This window comes from Falco peregrinus, chromosome 4 (assembly GCF_023634155.1).
Source record: "Falco peregrinus isolate bFalPer1 chromosome 4, bFalPer1.pri, whole genome shotgun sequence".
Classification (NCBI taxonomy): domain Eukaryota; kingdom Metazoa; phylum Chordata; class Aves; order Falconiformes; family Falconidae; genus Falco; species Falco peregrinus.
In genome coordinates, this window is record NC_073724.1 from 51,720,796 (window position 1) to 51,744,596 (window position 23,801).

Sequence of the window (23,801 nt, forward strand, 5' to 3'; positions counted from 1 at the left end):
CACCAGGACATTAAGGACACAAGGTTTACAGAAATAAACATATGCCTAGGCTGAGAAAGTACTATAAATATCTGCTCTCAGACAAATACTAGGGGATCAGAAAAAGACAAAATAATGCAGTATTCAAGTAACCTGTTCAATTTATCAAAATCTTTTAAGTTGCCTGTGAAGATTCTGGAAATTCTCCGAGCATCCCCATTACAGCTTTGCTTAATGCCACCTTCCAATTCACAATGCGAACTGGAATACCACATCTTTGTAGAACTGGTGATTGATGCACCAAGTGCACGAACATATGGCACTGCAAGCCTATTCAGATGAAGGGCATGAGCACCTGAAGTGAAAACTTACTCTAAATTAAAATCTTTGCCAAGACTTTTAACGCCAAATGTAAGCACCTAGAGCTCTGCAAAATACAAAGCTGCTTCATCACCGTTAGGCTGCTCTTTACTGTATTTTAAAATTGTAAAGCACTACTAAATAGCAAGATAAACAGGAAAGCTAACAGCAGATATCAACCAATCTTATTTCAATGCTGGCAATGAATCTGCATTTTTCTGAATTTGATACAACGCTCATACTCACCCTTCCATTAATTGTATCGGGTGACCTTGTCACCGGGGGCCTTTGGTCAGTTTTCTCCTCCATTTGCCATCCAATAACTGTAATGTTACCTACACGGTCACTTTCAGCCGACCTGCAACAAACACTCTGCGTTGAGATTTTTTTGGAGGTGGACCTGTTTATCAACAAGGGAACACTTATAAAAGGGTATTAATCTTCAAAATTAATGAACATTGTAAATAAGAAGCTTTTCAACTTCATTTTGCATATTTTTATAATGCGTTATTCCAACAGGAAAAAGCTTCCCTCATTCTGCAAGGATGATGTACAGACCTCCTAATGAAGGCAAACTAAAACCATGCATGTATTTCAATACTTACGTAAAAGGAGAAAGAGTTTAGATTTTACAGTTAGTCTGTTGCAGGCAAAAGCAGCTTAAATTGTGAACAGGAAGCAGATAATGGGCTGCATCTGCACATGTGTATGTATATGCCCGTGCCTGTGAATGTCTGAAAGCAAACTTTTTAACCTTCAGTCAGAAGACTGCTACTTGCTAGCTGCAACTGGAAAATTTTGATAATATGTGGACTAAATTGAAGTAGCACATCCCAAATCTTCCCCTTAATAGAGAAGTCGGCCAAGGCCACCAGTTAGGAGGCCGTTCACATCTTGTGTTTCTGCAGATAAGACTATTCAGTCTGGGAAAACTGGGAGCCTGACATTGCAGGAAGAAAAGCTCATGCTAAAAAGAAGGATCCTGAAAAGAAATGGTCTAGGGAAGAAGGTGAAGATTGTTAATGGAAAAAAGGTCCCTGAGGTGGAGGACGATCCTGGAGATCAGGGAGCTGCATGGAAACAAATACCAGAGATCCCCAGGGATCTGGCCACTAACAGCTAAGGAGCCACACAGCAGTAACTGACACAACTTTCTGTCTCACCTTCCCAGACCTAGCAGCTGTCTCCTTGCTGGGGAGGGAAGCTGACACCATATGAACACATGACTGATGGGCGAGTGAGTGAGTGAGTCAGAGACAGAAGAATCAGGTGGGGTAAAAGCTCTGATCTTGCTGGTTTTAAAATACATACCAATATCCAGATCTACCACAGCTATCATTTATTCTGTCTCACCCATGACACACAGTAATTTTGACAAAGACTTTTATGTTATTATTTTAAGATAGATTCTAAACAGTATTTTAAGATTGTTGTTTACATGTAAAAATACGCTGGAACAACTAAGAAAAAAAAAAATGTCTCTGGAACAGACAATACTGGGGAGACAAAAGAAATAAGCACACAGGATGACTACAAGAAAAGATTTAAAGTATCCAAATCATGCAGCATGTTTATAGACATTGCTCAGCATTCAGCTTATACATCCAAGGGATAACATGACAATGAGAAGTCAGTCAAGGCTTATGTTAAGCCCTATAATCAATCAATGCATGTATTCACACATGATTCTTTGATAATCAGAATATAGCTTATATCAAAACAAGAGTTTAATGAAGTCCACTTTCAACATAGAAAGAATGAATGGATAAACCTAACAGAATAACCATGTCTAACGCAAAACCACGAAACTCCTGCCGTCACATTCCTCCTCTTTCTTCATCTCCCTCAAAACACCCTCATCTTCACACATACAAGAAATCAGAATATTTTATCCACCATCAATGTCATATTTTGGTGCCTTTTCTGACTCAATTCCCTCATTTGCTCCCTCCTGCTAAATCAAGTCAATTTTTTATTCACAACACATTGTGGAAAAGTTGAAAACCTTACCAATCTATTCTCTTAACATGAAAAGCTTTGCCCGTGTTTTGTTAGTTGTATCTGGGCTAAGAAATTTCCACAAGTTTATCAGCCACTGTTTCTAGTGCTGATTATACCGATACTACCACCACCATCTTCCTCAGTTCCTCTGATTATGCTTCCCCCTCCAACTGACCTCCCCTTGCCTTCTCGTGACAGGGATGTCTGTCCTACTTTCAACAGAGACTACTTCAGTTACACATAAGAGCTCTCTTTATTTAATCTCACGTTGCTTTCTTCATTCTTTTCCAACACTCTGCTTTGTCCCACACTGGCTTTCAAGACTGTGGTTTGATTCCAATGACTAGAACTATTACCTTAAGGATTTGTATTAGACTCACACCCTATTTTTCATCCCCTCCTGAGTCACGTTCCTTCCATGAAAGTTTCCAATAAGAATTAAAGTAGCAAATCATATCAATCTATGTTGCTTAGTATGACTCCTCCTTTTCCTAGTGCATTATATTGATAAATATACCGTTTAGCAACATATACACAATTTAGCAGCAGGTAGGTGTTGAAATATTAAATAGAACCTAGATTTATCTAAGCCAAGGTATTCCAAACTGCTAAGATAATCCTCTGTTTCAATGGGTTTCATTCTCCCCATCACAGGCTCTTCATACATCAGCACAGTTAAAAATACGCTATTTTGCCACACTTCACAGACACATACACTGAGGTGATAGGATGAAATGCACAAAAATGACATTGGTCTTGACAATACTTTCTTGACTTGCAGAACTAGAACCAATGTCTAACAGTATTCACCACATCGGAAAGGTCTTGTTCTACATGTTTTAATTATCATGCAATATAAAATTCCTTAATACTGGCCTGGAACTAAAACATTAAACAAACAAAAGGTTTTCATCACATCTCACAGACAGTTTTCATCACATCTAAAGCATGCTTTGAAGAATTAAGAATTAATTCCTAAAGGGAGGAGAATACTACAAACCTTAGTGTTAAGTGCAACCTGTGATTCTTCTCCTGAAGAAGTTCTTTTACACTGAACATCCCAGAACCCAACAAATACATCTGAAAGAAGATGAGTATCAGAATTATAATTTACCTTTAAAGGCTTTGTCCACAGCAATAAAGCCCAAAATACAATTATTCACAGAAGTCTGAGAACAAAAATACAGATATTTATGCCCACACATAACTAATTAAAACCCTTTCTAATTAAAACCCTTTAAAATTTAATAAATGTGGTAATTTATCAAAAAACCTTCTTCTACTGGAAGACATTAAGCATTTTGCTTTCTATAGGATCTGAGTGGAGACCCAGGAACACTGAAAGCAATGACGGAATGGGGCTCAGACTGACTAAGTCAACATTTCATAGTCCCTCCCTGACCCAAACTTGGTTCCTCCTGAAGAACCTGTCCCCTTTGAAGGTATTCCTTTTTTCCCAGAGCCTCCCCATGAAGCTCTGTACAGAAAGGGACAGTTCTGCTGCCCCTGAGGAAGCCATGGAAAAGCAGACACATGGGGCCTGAAACAATATTCTGGGTAACAGTGTGAGAATAAATGGCCTGAACTGCTCCCAGATCCAAGTGGATACACAGCAGGGCAGGCACTTAAAGCTTTTTTCAGTAAGGGTACAAATCTTACCCACGAACAAAATCACTAAGGTATCAGAGCAAGGCCATTTCTGGAATTTAGCAGCTCTGTTCAAAAGGACTGTTTCATTATGGGCCCAAGAGGCTCAACATCTTGGCATAGGTTAGAGACCTCATTTAGGGGTGCTGGATCCCATTCAATATATAGTTGAGTAAAGAGGTCCACAAGACAAAAGAACAGGTGACAGGACTCTTAAATCCATGGTTCTCAAACTTGCTGCAGACAGCCTTATTTGAGAAAAGTGGCAAAGCTCCCCACTCTGCCAAGTCCACCTCATGGCATTTGTCCCTCTCTCCCCTCCCCACCTTGCTTCCTCTAGGATCAATGCTGCTATCCCTTTGCTTTCTTCCACAAAAGTTAATAGTATTATCTCCTTGCCTCTTGTTTCCTTGCTCTGCACTGACTGGGCAGGGGACAGAATAAAGAAAACTTACTGTTCCCTGAGATCTATCTTTGACGTCGTACACAGAGAGTTTGATTTGTGTCATTTGATTGATAAGAGAGTCTTGGAAAAAGGCAATGCTGCTTAGAAAGATAGGATTACTTGTTCCCTGCAATCATAAACAAAAAAAGGCAAAAATTAATGTAAAGTGGTATTTGTTAGGAAGAAATGCTTCCTGTGTTAGCTTCAATTTTAAACCTGATCCAGGAGTATCTGACCACTTACCTCAATAATTTCTGTCTGTGCATGCTTCGTCCAGAACGCCTGAGGAGGTGTAGTGACACTCACTGCTACAAAACTATTTGGTTTTCGATCTAGCGATGGAGTTAGCAGCTCACTGCAAGCTTGAGGTATGCAACAGATAAATACATTTAGATTCAGGACCTTTTTCATAATGCTGTAAGACCTGACATTTTTATAACAGCATACTATATACCCTAAGCAATAAAGCCAAGAAAGGCCTAACATGAATTCTGTCCCCACATTATAAAGGCACATCACTCACCTTTGTGCATGGAAAGAGTAAACATGCAACCAGATCAGTCTGGCTCCAAGCTGTAGAGCCATAATTTAAACTCGTTCTCTTCTAACACCTGCCTATCCTTTCCCCTGGCACAGCCCATTAGAACAGCATACATGCACAGGTTTTCCTCTGGGAATCTCAGGAGCATGGCTGCATTTGATTTGAAGTCACGCTCCATTAAGCCTGTTACCAAACAGCATTTTGCCATGGAGAACCCACAGAAGTGCTTGAACACTGATCAAGCAGCGCTACGAGGAAAACTGGCTTCTAATTGTAAAAGGACAGCAATTTATTTCCTCTAAAATGTTACTGTAAGTTTAACTGCTGGGAAGGGACTATGGGTGAAACTATAGGGACTACAGTAGGCTACCAAAAATTTCCATGAGTGACTCTACACAATTACATTAAACTTCAGAGCCAAATTCTATCTAGCTCGATACAGGTAACTACAGTGTGGTCTGACTCTGCTTCAGCTAGATGCAGAAAGTTAATTCTGAAATTTACCTAGACAAGCAAAATGTTTAAATGTACACTGAACAGTTTTGCAGTTCTAGGTATTTTTAATTTATCTGAAAATACCTGAATTATCTTCTTCAGCTCTAAGGAGTTCTTGTAAAGATTATTATTCATATACAATTACACACACCTGAGAAAATTTTTTGATTTTTAATTTCAAACACACTGTTAAGAGCATAACCTTCCAAACATTAGTCCACTATTAAGCCAAGAAAACCATGCTGCAGTTGAAAATGTGGACTGAATTTTCATTAAGAAAATATTTTTCACTTATTCTTCAGGTGAGGTGAGCCAATGCACAAGCTTCTCATCCAAATCTAACCATCTCAGAAATCAGGTCACTTCTGCATCTCATAGTGTCACTTAACAGCAAAGAGGTATGTGTAATAGTTGGTAACTCTTAGGAAAGATCCTGTCCTGAAATGGTGTTTCCAGATTGCTTGAAAGCCTGAACTGCTGATATACTGAGACTGAAGACAGATTCACTGTATCTTCACATAAACAAAACAAGCATTAAAAAATAATATTCACATAGCAAACATTTAAAATTTTATAGAACAGATGTTTTAATTGCAGACTTTTAAAATCACAAAATCAAACTGCTGGCTGCTTATCAAAAGATACTGCACAGGCAGCCAGAAAACTGTACCACATCTCCATAAAAATCAAAGCAAAGTTTCAATTCTTACTATATGAAAGGCCCTTCAAAATTAACAATTAAAATCCTGCTCACATACTCAACAGCATGCATCATCAAAATTAGCATAAAAATCACTAAGCCTACCTAAACTGAACTCTAAAATCGGCTCATCTGGATCCTGAATGTTTCCTGTAAACCAGAAAAATTAACAAAAGATTAGCCGAACATTTCTGTTGTGTGAATCCTTTCCTAAAACTGCAGTCATACAGAGAAAGAAATTAAATTTTCTAGAAAAAAAAAAAAAGTATTTTTAATTCAATGAGCCATGACTGCTATTTAAAATATTTGTTAGCTATCTTTGGTATCTAAAAATGATTTGGAAAACCTGAGATAATCTAATTTTATAAAATGTTAAAATATGTAAAACTATGCAGGATTATACAGAATGTGGGAATATAAAATGCCAAATCTCAGTACAAAACAACAGGATTAAAGCCACTTAAGTGTCTGAGCCACTATACCAAATTATTAAATCACGAGGTATATAAAATACACCTCCTCTGTGATCAGTGAATAGGGAGAAGTTTGAAAGTACCTGTCTCTCTCACTAATCAAAGAAAGTCTCTGGGGGTTACAACCCTAATTTACTTATCATAAAAGATACGGGAGAGAATTCTCAGCTCCCTGAACTCTCTTCAAAATTTTATACAATGTCAAACAAGGAGGTTGCCAAGACTCTTCCTAGACCTTGACATTCTTTTGTTTTCTTCCCAATTGCTTATTTTTGACTGATAAACACAAGTGCACAAAATCTAGTTTAATTTCTTTTTTTCTTCCCTCTCCAATTTTAATTTTTTGTCCACTTTAAAAATGGTAAGTTTAAGATTTTTTTAATCCTTTAGTATAATTCCTTTATCTCATACCCTCCAGATAACCAGACACATCAAATCTTCTAGCATTTAAAATAAAATAATAAAAAAAAAAGTACAATGCATATTCCGAAAGGAGCAACAGCTGACACGAAGGCACGTACCTGCCAGAGAAAGACCTAGCATGTCAGAGGTAACATCGATGGTGGAGGCCCGTTGCACGGTGCGGGATTTTGCACCGTGGCGGGGACTGTGTTCTCTTGCTGTCATTTTGTCATGAAGAACCCTTCTCTTCTTGCTGCTTGGCTTTACCGATGTTTGTCTTGCACAGTAGCAGAGTGCAGCGGGTTGTCTCCAACGGCTATTCCTCTAACATTACCACGCTAAGTGATAAAGAGAGAAAAAGCACACACCAAAATTTTAGGCCACTATCTAGCTTCTGTACTTTTTGACAGCGGCAAATCTACTGCCATAAAATTGCCTCAGGTCATTCAGATAAAACACTCAAGGCAGATCCAATGCACAGTAACTCAATTTGCATGAACCGTACACTCGCAGCATTTTACTGCACATTGTTGAAGACGGTTCCACATGCAAGAAAGGCTCTTCTGTCAGAGAACGGGGGTTGAGACTCGTTAGCATGCCAGCTGCTCCTCTCCTTTGTCTAACTTATTAAACCATCCTTAATGAAGTTTCCTGGTTTTCATAATCCCTGGGGAACACAAATAAACTTGTCAGATGGGGCTTCTGCCTGCAGAGGTACAACAAGGGGTAAGGACCAAGGGACAATGAGTCGGCGGAACGCAGAACAAAAGGGCAGCAAGTTGGCGTCAGCACACTGTGTCGTTCCAGGCTGTACCGCCAAGGGAAAAGGGATGTTGAAAACTGTAAAGAAAACCCACCGGGCCAGAGCGTGGCTGGAATTCTGGGATGCTGATGGAAAGGAAAAGCAAAAGGGGATGCCTGCTGCTGTGGCACATGGCAGCGTCCATGCTTCTCCTTCACCCCACACTTCACTAGGCTACAGACATCCACGACAATTGTTCTTCCCCTCACAACGCTATAAACTGAAATGTTACGGTAGGAAAGAAACACACAGCCTATAGAAAATTTGGTTATTTTGTTAAATGCGGTGCTTTTGGTTTGGCTAATGAATTTGAATGTTCCTTCCATCAGCCACATCAGCACTGCAGTTATGGAACTTTTGTATTCATTTCATACTATTATGACAAACTCAATTCATTTAGGAAGTGAGATCAGGAGTGAAGTCTGATAAACCTGAAAGGTAGTAATACAGTGACTAATACCTTCACAGCAGCCCCTCATTATTTTTACAAAACATTCAAACCACACTGCATAATGGCAGCATAATTTTTTTCCTTTTAGGTTGACGGATCTAACAATGGGTAAGATGCATTCTAATTAAATAAAGCACGTAGCTTTCACTTGTGTTTTAAATCGGCATTTCAAAACCTGCCTAACTTAAGTCTCTGATTTTAGCTAGTCAGCATCTCCCTCTGGAGGATTTCAAAAGAATCTCCCTCTCTCCACAGTGAACTCAAGCACTTTCTTTACTAGCACTGGTTCACATCTAAAATTCAGATGCAAGTTAAGCATCTAAGACAACTGAATTGCATGCAATCCTGGCCATATACAGAAGCTTAGGAAATGAGATTTTAAATGGGGAGCTCATTCTAGGGAGGAAGGAATTTGGGCTGTGTCCACAAGATGGGCCACTCAGAACTAATAATTTGGCTCAGTGATTCAACCCAGGTTTATACAATATAATGTCATAAGCCACTCCAAATAGGAAAAAAAGGAATTCTTGAGTGGAAGAAGCAGAAATTGAGAGCTCTGAACACCCCATCCCCCAAAGCTTAGAAACTCAGTGACAGCATACAAAACAACACTCAGCTTATAGATATAATTCATGACAGTCAAAAATTAAAGCAGGCAGATTTAGAATTCATGTAGAATCACAGAATAGTTGAGGTTGGAAGGGAGTTCTATGGAGTTCATCTAATCTATCCTTAGAAAAGGCCAATCCTTGAGAAGTTAAAATAGGGCCAGGTATTTTCTCTGGTTTTAAATTGTTTCTTCTTAAATATTACTGCATGTAATAATTTTCCAAGGCTCTCTAAGTTCTCAACTACTCATTTAAATTGCAATATTAATTCCTCACATAATCATACGTTTTAAATTTACTTACACTGATCATACTTACAGAGGACTCTTTTCCTCATGTGTGGAGGGATTCTGCGTATCGTAACATCACTTAAGTCCACATCTAAAAAATTAACAAAACAATCAATCTTTTTATACAGCATAAATCACAACCAAGGGGCAGGTACCACACTGAGATTAATTAAATTTAACTTCTGATTACTAGCTCTCACATTAAAGTTTTCTGAAAACAGAAAAAAGAGTATGATCCTCTGGCTGGACCTCATCCAGCTCTAGTCATAGCGATAGCGTAGCCAGAGCAGGAGCACAAAGCAGTAAGCTTGTGCTGAAAAGGACTAACTTCAGGTCAGCATTTGGTGAGTGGGTAGAATAGCTGTAAGAAACATACGTTAACATGTTTACTGGAAGGCTTGGTGCTATTAAGAAAAAGGAATATATATGATATGTTAAGTATGAGACAGCATTTGTTACTGTGCTTTTCTATAGTTAAACTTTCAAAATTTTGCTGTTTGGAAGAGTTATAACCACCGCTGTCACGAGAAAAGATCCTGTGTCGAAACAGTTCAACACATCGGAACGCAGCACTCTTTCTCCACTGGGTGAAATTACCGTGCAAGGTAGGCCTCTACGAACAGCTAGCTAGAAGCATACAGAAAAGTGAATTATTTTTAAATATGCTGCAAGTTAACTGAAGGTCTGTATTTGCTAGTGGTACCGTCTCATTCAAGTACATTTGCATTAAAAGGATAAACCTTTTACGATGTCCTGTGTACGCCACACTACAGTAAAAGAGATGAGGAAGTCTAGTCTGAGCTTTTTGATTTAATCACCAGTCCTACCAATTACCCAAGACTGCTTAAGAACATAGGTTATGAGCTTTTATCAATTGCGGAAAGGGTTCTGTCTTCCCTAAACTGCACAGGAGGCAGGTATCTGATCACAACCCACTGCCCAGGTTCTCTGCATAGTCAATGGTGAGACAGAAGCACATCCAGAGAATGAGTCACCATTTTCTAAGGTAGGTGGGATGAATCACCCCATGAAGATACACACACACACACTCACACTCCTCTCTCTCATTATAGAAAGAATTTAGATTACTAGCTTAGGCCTGATGCTACAGCTGGGCAAACTGGATCCCTCCCACAGTTCAGGTTGTTAGCTCAGGCAGGGATGACTTCCCTCCGTTCTGCACAGCCTGACAGACCCAAATGACAGGTGCTCTGATCACTTTCTTGAATCAGAACCATTTCAACAATGACAACTTTATGATCGTGTTTTTGACAAAAATCAGTGGAGTAGGATTCCTACCAAATTAAAGGTAGTATTAGCACCCCAGATAGTTTCCGTAGATGGTACCAAAGACTAGTTAGTACCACTCCTGCAGCCTGCAATCCTCAAAGGCTGATGCAATTCATGTCCAGGCAAACCCCATCCTGAAGATGGCATGATGCATCTACACATAGCCTTTGGCTTTACCCTTACTAATACTGCAGACAGAGGACGTTGGCAATATGTGCAGCTTTGCACTGCATGAAGTTTTGCTGCAAGCCCAGTTTTCAACTGTGGCTTCAACAGAAGCATGAAAAGCTGTTATTGACCTCCATTATCAGTAATGGCCATTTCCACTGTGCAGAAAAAGCTTCTGAACAAGCCTCATTTCTGTTGTGTGAATATTTATTTTGTGCTCTGTTAGCACAAAAGCACATGACCAGAAGAAAAGATCTTCATTAGATGCCACTTCTGGCCTGCTACCTTCAGTCCTGGCAGTTGGTCATGGGAAGCAAATGCCACTCTGCCCAGCTGCGTGGTCTCATATCCTGTGGGCTTGAAACTTGGACATTTGGTCTCACGCTGCCTGCCTGCAAGATCGCAAGCGAAAACGATGATTATCTCGGCCCCAAAATAATCCCTTGATGATTAGCTTGTATAACTACAAGCTAACTGTTCTGGCAAAGTGCTTTGGTCTGTTGCCTTCTTGAAAAAAACACTAACTCTCCTACCAAACTACCCCTTGAAGAAACAAATGTGTCAGGTGAGATCAAACCTTCTTTCACCCTAACACCTACCTTTTTTGACACCCATTCCACAACTGTAAGAAACACGATTTTTCCAACTCACACATCAATAAGCAGGAGAAAAAGGCAACTCCAATTATAGACTAAATCAAAGTCTAGCAACTCTACTTTCCTACAGCCACGGTGCTCTGGGCTTATGGCATTTGATCGGGTAAGAGCCATGTCAAAGCAGAAAATGCAACAGCAGTGGAAGGCTAAACATCACTGATACATCTACATTAAAAGAGTAATAGAGAAAGGGAGAGTGTGACACCTTCTTTAATGCTTTTAAAAAAATGGAGATGCAATCATCATCGCCAAGAGGGAGTGAAAAAGTAGTCGTGGGGTACCTACTGAACTGCAATTAGTTTTACCATTCTCTGGACTCTCTAAGCTGTAAGGTCCATTCTCTGAGCCTTACAAATTAGGGTTCCTGTTCCTGAACAATCCACTTTGAAACATCAGGATGGCTCCTTCAGCCAAATGCATTCTTCAGATAACAGTTTCTCTGGTTGAAAATGTTTTAGCAATACACTACTGAATACTAAATGAATACTGTCTGAAATAGTAAGTCTTCTGGATCTGCAACATGGCCAGATTTCCAACTAACATCGTATTAACTCTGTCACTATGGACAAAACAATGGAAAGGATCAAATGCCCGACTATGCCAAGTTCTGACTGTGTTGCCTTCCACGTGAGAGCACCATCTCTAGTATAACTAGCACACAGGTTGGGTTTGTTTGTTTGTTTTTAACTCCAACCACAGAAAACCTTGTGAAACAAGATCTGCCATGTTGGCTCAAGACCAATCTTCCAGTAATTCCAGCTTCCCATCCCCAACAGCTGTTTCAAAGAAGATGCAAGGAACTTTATGAACCATGCTTCGGAGTCTGAAGTGAAGGTCTGGATCAACCCCATCACTCATGGCTGCAGAGCCAGCCCAAGAGCAGAACAGCAGCTCTCAGGACAGCAGCTCCTAGTGAAAGCCTGCTAAGATGGACATTGATTAAGAGCTATTTTCTTCAAAGTCTCACAAGCACTTCACTCTTCTATCTCATTTAATAGGAGACTGAATGCCCTGGACCTCACACAGATCACAACAGGAAAAGTCAGAGCCATGACCTTGACACCTTGAGTCAGATTCTTCCTTCCAGCCAAACTCACGCGGGCAGCAACACAGCCTATGTCTACTGCAGGTCCATAGGCTGACAACAGAGTTTTGCTCCACTCACTCCATGACCTACAACATCCCCTTTACCATGCCCCTTGGCAAGGCAAAAGAAAGCAAGTGGTGCCAGAATTCAATATGGACCCTTGTCTCCCACTGAAATTACCTCCCCACCAAAACCTCACTTGGCAGGTCCAGTCTATCAGCTCCACAAAGAGGTTGTATTTCACCCTCCACGTCTACTCCTTAATTCTAGGTTCCCCTCACAAGCTGGTTCAATGTCCCACTGACCAAAATCTTGATTACCAAGGACAAGAATATAAGGTTACCCTGAAGTCTTCTCATCACTCTATGAAGCTCTCCTGAAGATTCTGAGCAAGTGGGTGACCTCAGCGAGAACAGGGAAAAGCCTTCCACAAGAAAATGAAAGAAAATACCACAATATACAATGAATATATTTGTGCAGCATGGAAATCCCCAAATGCAACCTTTCAGTGACATTTAGATAGAAGGCCATTTCAGCAGCAGAAAGTAGCCTGTTTTCTCTTTGCTTTCTTGCCCAGCCTCTCCCACTTATGTACAGACAAATCTGTAAATCACAAACTTTCTTCTTGACTCTTTCCTGCTATGAACTTCAACAAACTCAATTGATCTAGAAACCTGATTTTATTTCTTTAATATATCTGAGTACTTTTAATAGGAAACTGCAATTCAGGCCACTTACTTTTTTGTGCAAATTAAGACTGTCTATATTTGCAGCTGAAACACAATTAGCATTCTTAACATAATAAGATACCGGTTTAATTTCACTTGTCATTACAACACTCTTATTTCTTCAGCACTCCTTCTACGAGTACAAAAATATCCACACCTGCAGGTGGAAGCGAGCATTACTAACATACGTGTTTGCTAACTAGAAAGGAAAAAGCACAGCTCTGTTTCACTTTGCAGAACAGCTTTTATCAAGCTGTGCACAGCACAATGCCATGGAAAATGATGAGTCTTGCTACAGAGCAGTTTGAAGTCCAACTCCCCCAGCCTCTTCTGTTGTTTTACCAACAGAAACTGAAACAGCTTACAAATGGTCTTTACCCTAAATTAATCTTTAGCCTCTCCACAAGAAATGTGCTGGGAACATCATGGTGAAGTTTCCTGTGCATGGAATGACTTCTCTCCTCATGACCCAGGGTTCTTACGCTACCTATACAGACATGGAAAAGCCCATGAGAACAGGGGACATATTTTCTGTTGAGGAGTTTGGACTGGAAACACATTCCTGAATTTGATGGTCCTTTGGACACCCTTCTAAAGCTCACCTCTTCACAAGCAGTCTTTCATCATAACCATGACACTCACAATGCAGAAACAGCATTGCTCTAACTGGAAAAAAGCAAAGAGCTTAACCCCCTCTCAGCTCCTCCTGCTGCAGGAAAAGGGGGGGGGGGGGGGGGAACAAAGGCAGAACAAAGCAAAAGAAACCCCAACGGTTTATGACCTGAAATGGAGATGAACCAGACACACCTTAACATTTGCTGAAGATTTTATATTGCTTTTGATTACAGACGGATGGCAGGAAAACACCTCCAACATACAGGCAATGAGAGAGGACCATGGAAGACACGGAGGGATAAAAGCACTGAAACTAGATTTATAATCAGAAGTTTTGGTCAAGCTCTGATTACAACAAACAGTCTAAGGAATTATCTGATTTATCTGCCTATAATACTTATCTAGTTCAGAAAGTAATGTCATACCAATTAAAGCTAGTGTATTCTGGTCAAAACAACCCAGGAATCACAGGCTACTGTTAGCACTGTCCTCTATGTGTTTGATGGGATCTCACATTTTGCTCTGAAACCACTGAGCTTCACCTGTGCAACAGGACTGCGCACCAGGGTCACAGTTTAAACATTTACTTTCCTGACACTACATTTTCCCACATGGAAAGAACGCTCTGTTAGGTCACAGGCACACCGGAAAAATCTCCCAAGCACTCTCTATTTTTACATGGCATTGCTCTGACTTTCTGTGATACCTACACTCACTGTTTAAAACGTTTATATAAATTAAAAATATATAGCAGCAACCAAGGATAAACCTTGGTTTACGATTTTAGGAAAAAAAGGATGAATCCTTTCTCTAACATAAGTGTTTTCAACAAGACATAACTAATTGATTCAAGAAATGAAACAAGTGTCAAGTATTTAGAAAATTTAAAATAAATGTTAGTGTGGGAGTAATATTCCATAAAGGTTATTACCAGGATTTAGGCAGCATAGCAAAACTGGAGTCTTTTGCTACTAATACAAATCTGCTGATGCATATTTCTCCATCAGTGTTTGTTTTGTACCCCTGAACTGTTCTGTGTGTGTACTTCTGATCCATATATCTTTTTTTCTTACACAGTGCATGCCTAGACTATGCCTAATGGCCATGACACTGGATGTCTCTTCAAATGAATCAACTCCTTTTAGGTTCCAGATATCAGATTCCTTTGTGCTGCTTTCATTTCTCCTTCCTGGAAAACAAAATGATTTGTTTGTTTACCTTAATATTTCTAAATCAATGTTGTTAATTTAGAAGCTTGTTATGGGCCAAGATGCTGACTACAAGGCTCTTTCCTGGATTCCTTTTTAGAGTCAAGTAAACAAGTGGTGGGATGCTGGCATTTGGAAGCATAAGCATTCAACTCCACACAGGCCAACAGTCTATGCTGCCCACCACTGCTCCCATTTCAATGCTTTGGTGGAACAGCTGTCCCAGTGACAGCACCCTTTTTTCATGCCAGTCCTACCCTGTGGGTTAACAGTAATATCACCCTGTAAGATATAATGGCGTGGGGGTGGTGGGGGTGGCGCATGTGTGTGCTGCTTCAGGGTCTTGCCGGTTTCTGAAAATGTTTTCCCTGATAATCTCTTTAGACAGCATGCAGATCCCAGTTTGCTGGCCCTGTCAAAGACTTCAAAGTCACCCAGAAAACCCTGTCCAAGTTTGTTTTGCTTTCTTGCCCAAGTTGTGAGAAGAAACACACAGAGTTCTCCATCAACCAGATAACAGCAGATGTGAGCTGAGATGACAGCCAAAAGGGAGTAGGGCCGGTAGGTTTGAGGAAGGATGGACTTCTGAGCTGCTTCTCAAGAAGCAGGACTCAGGGCTAAATGGAGCAAAAGATATTGCTCATCACCTGTTAGGAATTAGCTATGCTTCAAGACAGACACTGAAAGAAGAAATAAACCCATTTCTGAGTGGCCCTTGAACAAGATGCAGCCTTTATATACTCAAAAACGTTTATACATTCAAAAATGATTCAGGAGTCCAAGCACTGGGAAGAAGCAAGGAGACTCAGGGATGACTATTACCCTGTGTTTGCATTGCCCAATGCAGTAGGGGCACTCTGGGGCAGTGGATGCATGTGTGCTATCCCAGTTCCTCCCTGTGCCCCAGACCTCCCTCCCACACGCACACACATCCTCCCTGCCCTTCACAACATGGGTTACAGCAGCTGTATTCTGATCAAGGCCAACAAGAAGGGGAAGTGGGACATGAAGTGACAGGGTCTGAGAGACACTAATTTGTCCAAGCTTTTCTGCTATAGGCAAGGAACAGCTGCAGACACCTGTATTTCAGAAAAGGAAGTCACAATTTCATTTCCCAACAAAGCCAGAAAACATTAAAAAGTAATTTTTCAGAGGTCTCAGAGTATCACCATCTGCCCATTGCAGGTCACAAGGAAGGACACTACTAACACTCTTCAGAAAAAACAGGTTAAGATGGTAACTTCAGAGAAACCCACATTTCTACATATTCAACAACAGCCTGATCTCAGTGACTGTATTGATGAGAATTATCAGCAGGAGACAGTACACCTAGAATTCAGTTCAGAAAAAAGAAATAGGAAGGTGCAAGCATAGCCCAATGAAACAGTTCAGAGTAAGCTATAACTGTACCAGAACATAATTAACTCTGCTGACCAACATATTTGCTTATGTGTTTTAAGACAGAATAAATTGCACCTGGATTGTAAAAGAAAGTACACTTTACCACATTTGTAAAGAGCAAAATCCACGTCAAGTATAAACTGAACTGTTGCTAACAAGACCTGACAATATAATTTACTAAATGGATTCTTGACTTGAAGCAAAGCTACTGAAACACAACCATGTGGGAAAGATTACATGTGCTGACAGACACGGGTCATTTTAAAACACACTGGAAAAATATTTGGAATATACAGGAACTTGCCATATTTGCTGAATTTAAAAGGCCTAAATCAGTAGCACAAAACTGGAATAAATAAAGAATGCAATCTACAAAAGAAGCAGATCATAAGCATAAAATAAGCAAACATATGAATACCCATGGACAAATAAAAATGTTTTTTAGAAGGTTCACGTCTCCTCGCTCCAACATATTACAGGTAAAAGTGGTCTGTTCAGACAGAGAGGGTAGCAAGTACTTCTGTGGCTGCAGTATGCATTGTGCAACACATTGTGCAACATATTCTGCTATAACAACATTCTTTTCTTTCTCCCTCATCTACTAAGAGACCAAACAAAATAAACAGTTCAGATCAAAATTCAGAGAAAAATTAAGACTCCTATAGGGTACAGCCATGGATTTCTGAGGTCCAGGGCTTTTAAAAACAATTTTCAAATAACTGTAACCCCAGTCTACTGGTTTGTTTTCAGCAACTAGCACTGATTAATCTTTAGAACTGATGTAGTTTAGCGGGCATCAAAAGTTTATTTAAAAAAATAACAGCTGCAGTGGAGATGGTAGCAACAATCACGAAAAGATATCAATGCTATGCAAGGACAAAGAGCATATATTAGTGCTGAGTTCCTTGCAGCACTTGGTGCTCGAAAATACAAGCTTAAATGTCAGAGCTTTGTCAATTGTCCAAGCACCAACATGCCTTATAAAACTGGTGTGTTACTACAAGCCAAGTGACATCTCACCTTTTTTAAAAGCAAATTTTGCATGAATACAGACAAGCCTGAAAAATATAAAAGATGCATCCCAGATTACCTTCCTCTCTTAAAGTTCATGACTAACTCACTCTCATGACTGATACATTTTACTCTCAATTTTTGCATGCTGAAGGCAAGCAACAGTGACGCCAACTTCTCCTGCTAATTCCTGGTGCCTCCCACCACACCTCATCAGAAATTCATAAGCATGCTGCCTACCTCAGCAGTCAAACCTCCAAGGCAAGGCAGCAGAGATTATATTTCTGCCCATGGCTACTGGTCTTGCTCTTCTGGCCCAGATGAGAAGAGGTACCTGCATTTCAGCCACACAAGTTTGTAGTCCAACCATCTCATCAAAGCCACTTTCTGCAACAGGTTAAACTAAGACACCAAACTGCATCTCAGTGTGGGCACATGTTCCTACACCTGGTGTCTCTGTGTCTCTGCATCACTGCTGGAGAGGCAGTACCTTCTGGGAAAAAGGGCAGGACCAAAAGCTGAATATAATGACTGGGTCAGAGCAAAAGGTTAATCAAGCCTGGAGGATCTGAGAGTAGGCAGCACTAGGGACAAAGAAAAACAGTATAAAGAGCAGTACTGGTATTTCGTGAGGCATCTCCAGGTTTGCACTCCCTGATTCAGTTGACAAGCACCCTGGGACCTTTCTGAGCTGGACATCGCACCAGACCTCTGTACGTAACGGCGGGTGCTAACAGGACATACTGTGTTACCACAGTTCATCGTTGGCCCTTGCAGCACTCTTACCCTGTAGCCCTTTAATACCACGTTGCCATCACTAGTGACTGGCCATAAAGCCTTGCAGGGCAGCTTGCAAACCCTGAGAACTTGGGCTTTTCAGGCTTGCTCTGTCTGAACTTTTCTTGACCTGCTTGGAACTTTGTTTTAGCCTGCAATTAAAGTTGGTTTAGTTGTAACAACGATTTTTCCAACCACCCAGATGTCTAGGGCTAATTTGTTTTTACTTCTGTTTATCTTTGCATGGTAACATCATCATTTTACAGCTCTTAACAAAATTATGTAGGGTAGAAAAATACAGGACTAGTATGGTAGCAGAGGCCTTGAGAAGTGGAGACACACGATGGACAGGAGTAAAAGCATGGGATAAAAGGAGATAGAGTTGACACTTGAAGACACTGTAGCTAGACAGCTCACCCATGGTCACTTCAAGGACTGCATATCTGAGGCTGGACAAAACTGGTTTTAGGGATAAAAAACAGAAAAAAGGAATAGCTATCTAACATGTACATAAGGTACCACATGTAGTAAATTCGGATGTAACATGGAGCTGCAGACCAATGAAGAAAGAGCAAGTTTAGAAGCTTGTTAGCAAACATAAAAATAACCCCAAGTGGATCCTAGAGTGAAGCAGCAGCAACTATCAACATGAACACCATACTCCTCCTGTCAGCATCTGAAGTCCTTTAGGTGCTGACAACTGCCTAAACACCCCCATATCCCCACCACAAGAATGAAACCACTTTAGGACCCAGAGGAGCAGAAGGATGAGCATTATAGCAGGATAAAGACATAGACACTCCATGTGTTCAATGATTTTAACTGTGTTGTTATGTGTTGAGACTTTCCCCTATACAGAAGCATCCTTTCTTTTCCTGTAATTACTAGATCTGCACAAGTAATGATTCCTGGATTAGACTGTAAAGACTTTAATTATAATAACAACAGCTTCTTGCCTTTAGATATAAGGTGTGTTTCATCTTTGCATATAAAAAAGATTTTGAGTATAAGGGCACAGACATGGAATTTAGTGCCATTCTTCACCATTTACTGGAACCAGCAGATCCTGTTGTCATGCAGTGTTTTAGGACAGAAATTTTTAAACAGTTGGGAGCACTAATTTTGCTGTTTCCAGCTTTTTCAGGCCATGCAGACCTCATCTCTAACTTAATTTAGAGAGTTTTTATAGACTAAAGATGCAAGAATGAGAGCTAGACATAACATTGCTAGGCCAGTTTGTGATCACGGGGGTAACATCTATGGTCCAAGCACAATCTATTTGCTTCCACTGAAAACATAAAATGATCACCTGCCCACAGTGATACCACTGTAAATCACAGACATCAGTGTAATCCATCTTTGTCAAATAATTATTTTAAAACAGTAAATATCATAAACCTAAACTTTTTACCTGTTTGAAGTGAAACAAGCTAGAACTATGACAAAATTAAATGGGATATTATTAAACTCTTATATCAACATCTTTTAAACTTTTCTGATTTGAAAACTCCCTGAAAATTTTCCAGTGAAGAACCATTTGGTACAAGTTAATTTAAAGCTACTGATCGTAGGCTTGCTTTGCTCAGTCACTTCCCACCAACTTATTTGCATAGTTCACGGACAATTTAAAACCACCAACTTAAACATTATACGAACCAAACAGCTATGATTGTCAAGACTAATTTCATTTTTCATTTTACATTGTTTCCATCTGCTCAGAACTACACAAATTATTCACCTAACATTCTAAACTTTTCCATGTTTGGTCTCAATTTAGAAGTAAATTTGTATTTGGAAAGTGTGAGCAAAAGCCCTTCTGGGCATTTTCCAGTTCTGAAAAGGGAAAGTCTATTAATAACTCCTTTATCCAATTAAAAACAACAACAAAAAAAAGTAATCTTTTTCAACAAAGAAAATAAAAACAAACTGAAACTGAAAGCCACAGGGCAAATACTTCTTTATGAGGTATACACTTACGAGAAAACCCAAACAAGCAACCTGCTCATCCAAATAAAAGTGAGTTAAAGAAAAATCAGTCTCTGGCATTACCTAGGGGAATGAAACCAGGGCCCACTGGTTGAAATGCAGGAGACTAGCACTTGATCCAAACCCTTCAGACCTTTCAATACTGAAGCAGCAACAGCATCAAATCCCTGTGAAAATTCAGGCTAATAGAGGATGATGCAGGAACAGTGGTACCAGTGTGCGCTCAACAAGCACTTTGTTAACTCTTCCATTCTGAATAGCTCTGTGGCTAAGTATCTGAGGGATGGCTCTGTGGTAATACGGACTCAGATTTTAAAGAGAACTCCATGTGCAATGAACTACCAAATCACATCTTGATCTTGGCTACGAAATTATCTAAGTGCTAGACAACCTCAGGTACACAGCCACAGTTCACCATAAAGAATGTGAAAGCCACAAAAATACTGTTCTCTACAATTCTGTTGTACTACCAGTTTTTATATGACCTAAGGCCCACAAGTAGCTTAGCTAATTCAAATGATTGGTACTGTAACTCCCATCTTGCAAATGGATGAGTGTTTTCAGAGATCCAGAGGGTGTGAGAAGTATAGTTTGGAGATTACACCAGGCTGGGCAGGAGTGTTGATCTGCTGGAGGGCAGGCAGGCTCTGCAGAGGGAACTGGACAGGCTGGATCGATGGGTCGAGGCCAACTGTGTGAGGTTCAACATGGCCAAGTGCCGGGTCCTGCCCTTGGGTCACAGCAGCCCCACGCAGCGCTACAGGCTTGGGGAAGGGGGGCTGGGAAGTGCCTGGTGGGAAAGGGCCTGGGGGTGCTGGTCAGCAGCCGGCTGGACATGAGCCAGCAGTGTGCCCAGGTGGCCAACAAGGCCAACAGCGTCCTGGCTTGTATCTGAAACGGTGTGGCCAGCAGGGCTAGGGCAGTGATCGTCCCCCTGTACTGGGCACTGCTGAGGCCACGTCTCAAACACTGGGTTCAGGTTTGGGCCCCTCACTGCAAGGGGGACGTGGAGGTGCTGGAGCGTGTCCAGATAAGGGCAACGGAGCTGGTGAAGGGTCTGGAGCACATGTCCTGCAAGGAGCAGCTGAGGGAACTGGGGGTGTTTAGCCTGGAGCAAAGGAGGCTCAGGGGGACCTTATCGCTCCCTACAGCTGCCTGAGAGGAGGCTGTGGGCAGGTGGGGGTCGGTCTCTTCTCCCAGGTAACAAGTGACAGGACAAGAGGAAACAGCCTCAAGTTGTGCCAGGGGAGGCTTAGATCGGATATTAGGAAAAACTTCTTCACTGAAAGGGTGGTCAAGCACTGGAACAGGCTGCCCAGGGAGGTGGTGGAATCACCCTCATTGGAGATGTTTAAAAACCCCATAGATGTGGTGCTTAGGGACACAGTTTAGCGGCAGATGCGGCAGTGTTAGCTTCACGGTTGGACTTGATGCCTTTAAAAGACCTTTTCCAACCTAAATGATTCTATGATTCGATAGAAGTTTGACTCTACAGTAAGGTAGAACATGCAAAAGTTAATATATTTAATAACATTTTCATTTTTTTAAATGTGAAAGCTACACAAATGGACAGTTTTGCCTGCAGTTAAACTGGCATAAAAGCAAATGTCATGAAATTGCAGCTATATCTGCCTTTTTAAACTGTAGATAAAATACATTGCCTGGGAGAATACAACAGTGGCATCCAACTAACTAGTGTTAAAATGTATTCTATTTTCCGTCCCAGTGAAAATCCCCAGGTCAGTCCTGCATAAGTGAGAACAGAGTGTGCAAACACTTGTCCAAATGGATTTTCCTAATGTGATCTGTCATATTGTAAAAGGACTCTTTAATCTGACAAGATTACAAATCAGACTGCAGGAATCAAGTGAAAAATATACCTCGAATTTCCCCTCAGTTCTGGGAAAGCCATGACCATGTGGTAATTGCTATGTCTGTTTTTCAGGCACCTTTACAACCACAATCTTTTCAGCTGTCATGTTCAGATTTTCCTGTTTGCTAATATGGAAACTGACCTCAGGACAGAAGATATCTTACTCCTTTTGTGCTATATGAATTCAAAGCCAAAACATTAAGATACAATATGCCAGTGCCTTCTCTGTAGTGATGAATGCAGCTGGACGTAGAAGGGATCTTTCCTATTCTGTGAGGCTCCTATTGAGTGTATTGATTTTGTCTAATCTAATGAAAGATGTTTTGTAACAGATGCCAAGTACTTATTGGTACTTATTGGTGCTCCTGAGGAAGGGGAAAAAGGACAGTTTTTAAACAAGACCCAGAAAAGCAGTTCCAGATGACTGGAGTTGTGCTGGGAAAGTTACAAGCTGCTTGAGGACTTGAAGAAAAATCATGAGAAATTTGTTGTCTGTGCTTGCCTCTTCCCTTCACTGCATAGCAACATATCCAAGCTCTTAATTACAGACAATCTGCAGTACCACCAAGTCACTTGAGACCATACATTCCCAATGTTCTGGGAGTCTGTTTTCTCCATGGGGATCCACAACCACTGCTCCCTGAGTTACTTTTGCTCCTAGCAGTGCCTTCTTGAAAAATCAGTCCTCAGGAACACTTTCTTTTGATTTTATCTCCTTCCGTATCAAATACTATCCAAAAGCACTGCTCTCCCAACTATCCTTCTCAAAGAAATAAAAGACTCTGTGGCAGGGTCATCTGACTTTATAGCTATTGCTTGATCCATCAGAGCAAATGGGTTAACACATACAACTCATTGTTTGAGGATAAAATGCACGAACAGGCACCGTGCAAAACAAAGTTGATGTGTCATACTTATGAATCCAAAACAGAAAAGGCTTTTTCTTCCTGTTATAGTATATGGATGTCAAAGCTGATTCACAGAAATATCACAGAAATAAACCAGAAAAATAAAGTTTGTAATTCAGAAATGAAATGCTACCTTTCAAGCTATTACTTGTGCTACATATGTCTGAAATGTTTACAAAAGGCAATTTTTCAAAGTTTCTCTTCAAAGCTATTTAAGTATGCTGTTAAACAACTCACCCTTGAACTAGCAAAGAATTCATCTGTTTGAGAGTGCATCAGTTGACCTAGAATATTTTGTATTATCTCCTACTTTATTGTTCAAAAGATTTTAAATGTGCCTAAACTCTATTTTCTCTTTTTACCTAGTTCTTGTTTCTATACCTATGAACTATAAAGCAATAAAACAAAAGCAGGTAACAAAAGATAGTATTTTGTTCACTAACAATGGAAACATCAAAATCACTTATACTGATATATAACTGTAATTCTATGCTAATCTTAAACCTTCATAGACGGCATGTGAAAATACAGCTCTTTTGCTAAAATATTTAAAAAAAAAAATCACAAAAAAAAATCAGAACCAAACTAAACTATTTATATATATACATAACTAGAAAACAAGAAATTCCTCTCCCAGTAACAGTGGATAGAAGGACAACATTAAAAATTGGCTTTTGCTGCAGAACATGTTACTGAGCCAAACAGAATGAAGTCTGATTGTTTACCATCTTTTCTGTATTCCTATTAGCAACAGATTAGTACCATGATACTCCAGTAAGTAATTTGACAAGCTTTCAACTTGGTTTTTACCACTCTTCTTTCCTAATGCTGTTACTTTATTTCTGTAAGGACAGTGTTATTCTTTTTCCTTTCTTAAAGGTTATTAATCTTCATAGTAG

General features: G+C 40.2%; 1 protein-coding gene across 14 annotated transcripts in view; it reads right to left on the reverse strand.

The window, feature by feature from the left end:
* The window catches only part of INPP4A (inositol polyphosphate-4-phosphatase type I A), a 131,105-nt gene that overhangs the window by 44,870 nt on the left and 62,434 nt on the right, over positions 1–23,801 (reverse strand). For 8 of the 14 annotated variants that reach the window (XM_055803292.1, XM_027786549.2, XM_055803295.1 and 5 more), the window contains 7 exons: positions 9,223–9,285; positions 7,163–7,381; positions 6,274–6,318; positions 4,676–4,794; positions 4,443–4,559; positions 3,341–3,420; positions 586–739 (listed from right to left, as the gene is read on the reverse strand). In XM_055803292.1, coding sequence (XP_055659267.1) covers positions 586–739; positions 3,341–3,420; positions 4,443–4,559; positions 4,676–4,794; positions 6,274–6,318; positions 7,163–7,268 — 621 coding nt within the window. In that variant the 5' untranslated portion in view covers positions 7,269–7,381; positions 9,223–9,285. Of the gene's footprint in view, positions 1–585; positions 740–3,340; positions 3,421–4,442; positions 4,560–4,675; positions 4,795–6,273; positions 6,319–7,162; positions 7,382–9,207; positions 9,286–23,801 lie in introns of all 14 variants that reach the window. The other 6 variants (XM_055803296.1, XM_055803303.1, XM_055803297.1 and 3 more) reach the window with 2 other exon arrangements.